The 2500-nt window shown below is 42.1% G+C and overlaps 1 protein-coding gene across 1 annotated transcript in view; it reads right to left on the bottom strand.

The window, feature by feature from the left end:
- Positions 1-313: 313 nt before the first annotated feature.
- Positions 314-2500, bottom strand: part of ccdc51 (coiled-coil domain containing 51) — a 6747-nt gene continuing 4560 nt past the window's right edge. The window contains 1 exon segment of the mRNA NM_001045462.2: positions 314-1197. Coding sequence (NP_001038927.2) covers positions 418-1197 — 780 coding nt within the window. The 3' untranslated portion in view covers positions 314-417.

Raw genomic sequence — 2500 nt, forward strand, 5'->3', positions numbered from 1 at the left:
AAACTTTGCAGGACACCGACCCTCCAGGATCGAGTTTGGGCACCCCTGAACTAGACTGTAGGTAGTGTGTGTGAAGAAGTGTGTATGGATGTTTTTCCAGAGCTGGGTTGTGGCTGGAAGGGAATCCGCTGTTTAAAACATATGCTGGATAAGTTGGTGGTTCATTCCACTGTGGCAACCATCTGAAACAAGAGACTAAGCCGAAAGAGAATGAGTTAATGAATAATATAAATTCTCTGAAATCTCTCCGATTCTGAAATCCAGTACATTATTATTCTTGCATGAAATAAGAACACAAAGAGCGTACATGAACAGCAGTACTCAGAATGTTTAATTAAATTTCATCTTCACAATAATAGTTGCATTATTCTCTAGTGTATTAATTGGCCCCTAAAGTGCACATTGCCGGCATACTTTTCAAGTACCTCTCAACAATACATACAGAACTGGCACGGTCACGGCGAACGCGGCGCATGTCAGCACGGTATTGTACAGACTTGTTTTGTTGATCTGTGCCTCTAATCTCTTCTCCGTTTGACCAAGACCTTGAACGACTGTCTCTGTATCGCAAACAAATAGCTGCGTGCCTCGGGTTTGAATGACTGGCTTCTCTAAAGGACGAGACTGTAGAGTGGTTTTCACCGTCTGCAGCTCTGTCCCGACCTTCGATAAACTCTCCCACACTTGCTCTAGTTGTGGTTTAAGGCTTTCGATGAGCCCTTGAGCTTTTTGGCTGTTTTGGAGAATCTCTCGAATCGCTTCTTCCGAGGCACCAGATGTGGAAGATTGGACAACGGCGGCCGCTGGTTGCACGATGGCCGGCTTGCCAATTTTTGCATCTTCTCCGCTGCCTTTCAAAGTCGTCCTGAGTGAGTGGATGAGGTTGCTGAGTTCGTCCTGTTGCGTTTTGTGTAAGCTGGCCTGCACCTTGATTGCTTCCTGAAGACTCACCGGCCCCTTCTGAGCCTCCAGCAACAAGCTTTTGAGCTCCTGCAAACGTACCCGGTTTATGTACGTGGAGCCCATTACGCCAATGATGGCACCCAACACTGAGCCAATGATGGACCAGTTTTTGGTGCGTTCAGCCCTGGTTCTTTCTTTGTCGTGGCTTTCACGCACCGCAGCAGAGAAGAGCGCAAACTTCTCTCGCTCGGCTTCTTCTGCATTCTCGTGGGATGTTCTGAGGCGCCGTTCTTCCTGTGGTTAAAAAAAGTAAATGTTAAGAACTCACCAAAGTAGTGGTAGAGCTGTCCCTCGCTTTAATGTGGGTCCTCTTTCATGACCTCGCAATTTAATGTATTTTCTTTTTTTTTTCTACAGTGCACTGTGTTCTGCGTCCTGATTGGCTGCGTAGACCATTGTCAATAAATCTCCACAGAGAGTGTGTTCAGCTTGCCAAATTTACATAAATCTTCGATCGCAAGCAGCGTGACTGTGAAGTGCTGTACTGTGTGTTTGAATGTTTTCTCCCCACAATGTTGACAAAATGTTCTGCACCGTCAAAGGCACCTGCGGCAGCACCCAAATAGCAGAGAAAGATGCTAACCATCGCACAAAAAGTTAGACTTCAGGACAAGCTAAAGAAAGGTAGAAGTTATGCGGCTGTAGGGCGCCATTACAGAATAAATAAATGAAGATCAAATGGTTTTGATCCTTGGTTTTATTCTACAGTATTTTTCTACGAAGGTTTGAACTTTAATAGTTTTAAACAAGAGAGAAAAGTGTGAAAATGTTAATGCCTGCCTGAGAAAATGTATATAAAGTTTGCAGTGAGGGGTTTTACATCTATAACATCTATAAAAATTGTAAAAAATAAAGCTGGATACTTCGCCTTAGATTTCGCTTAGATTTAACCTATTGCAGGTTATTATTATTATTATAAGGGGAGAACGTAACTTCCAAGAATAACGAGGGACAACTGTGCCAAACCAAAGGGAGATTTACAAGACATAGCGACCAGTGTTCTTAATTTTGTTTGCCCTTGTTTAATGTTACCAATACAACAGTCAGCCTCTCTAACAACTTGATGGAAACACTTAAAGGTGCAGTAGGTGATTGTCTTTAGAAGCATTTTTTGTTGTGCTGGTTGAAAGTCTGTTTAAAGTCCAATAGTAATGATGACAGTACATGATCTAAATGTGTTTATATGTATTTTTATATTCTGGGTAAAGCATAAAACTAAAAAATGTTCATCCAATTAAATTGAGTAGGACCAACATCTTCCATAGAAATGCATTTGACAAATAAATTCTGACCTAATGTCGAGTTCAGACTGCATGATTTTCAAAGTAGTCGTGTCACAGATGTTTTCACACTGCATGACTATCTGGGATAGCGTTTCGTCGCTGCTTTGTTTACACTGCAAGATGGATCGGTGACAGGGGGTTTCACACTGCATGACTTTACTATAGGAAGAATCGCCGACAACGTCGTCCAAACTACGTCTCAAATCCAAAAACACGTATTATATCTTTTGTTATTAACTACATAATGAGAAAGA

This window comes from Danio rerio, chromosome 22 (genome assembly GCF_052040795.2).
Source record: "Danio rerio strain M-AB ecotype USA chromosome 22, GRCz13ab, whole genome shotgun sequence".
Taxonomy (NCBI): Eukaryota; Metazoa; Chordata; class Actinopteri; order Cypriniformes; family Danionidae; genus Danio; species Danio rerio.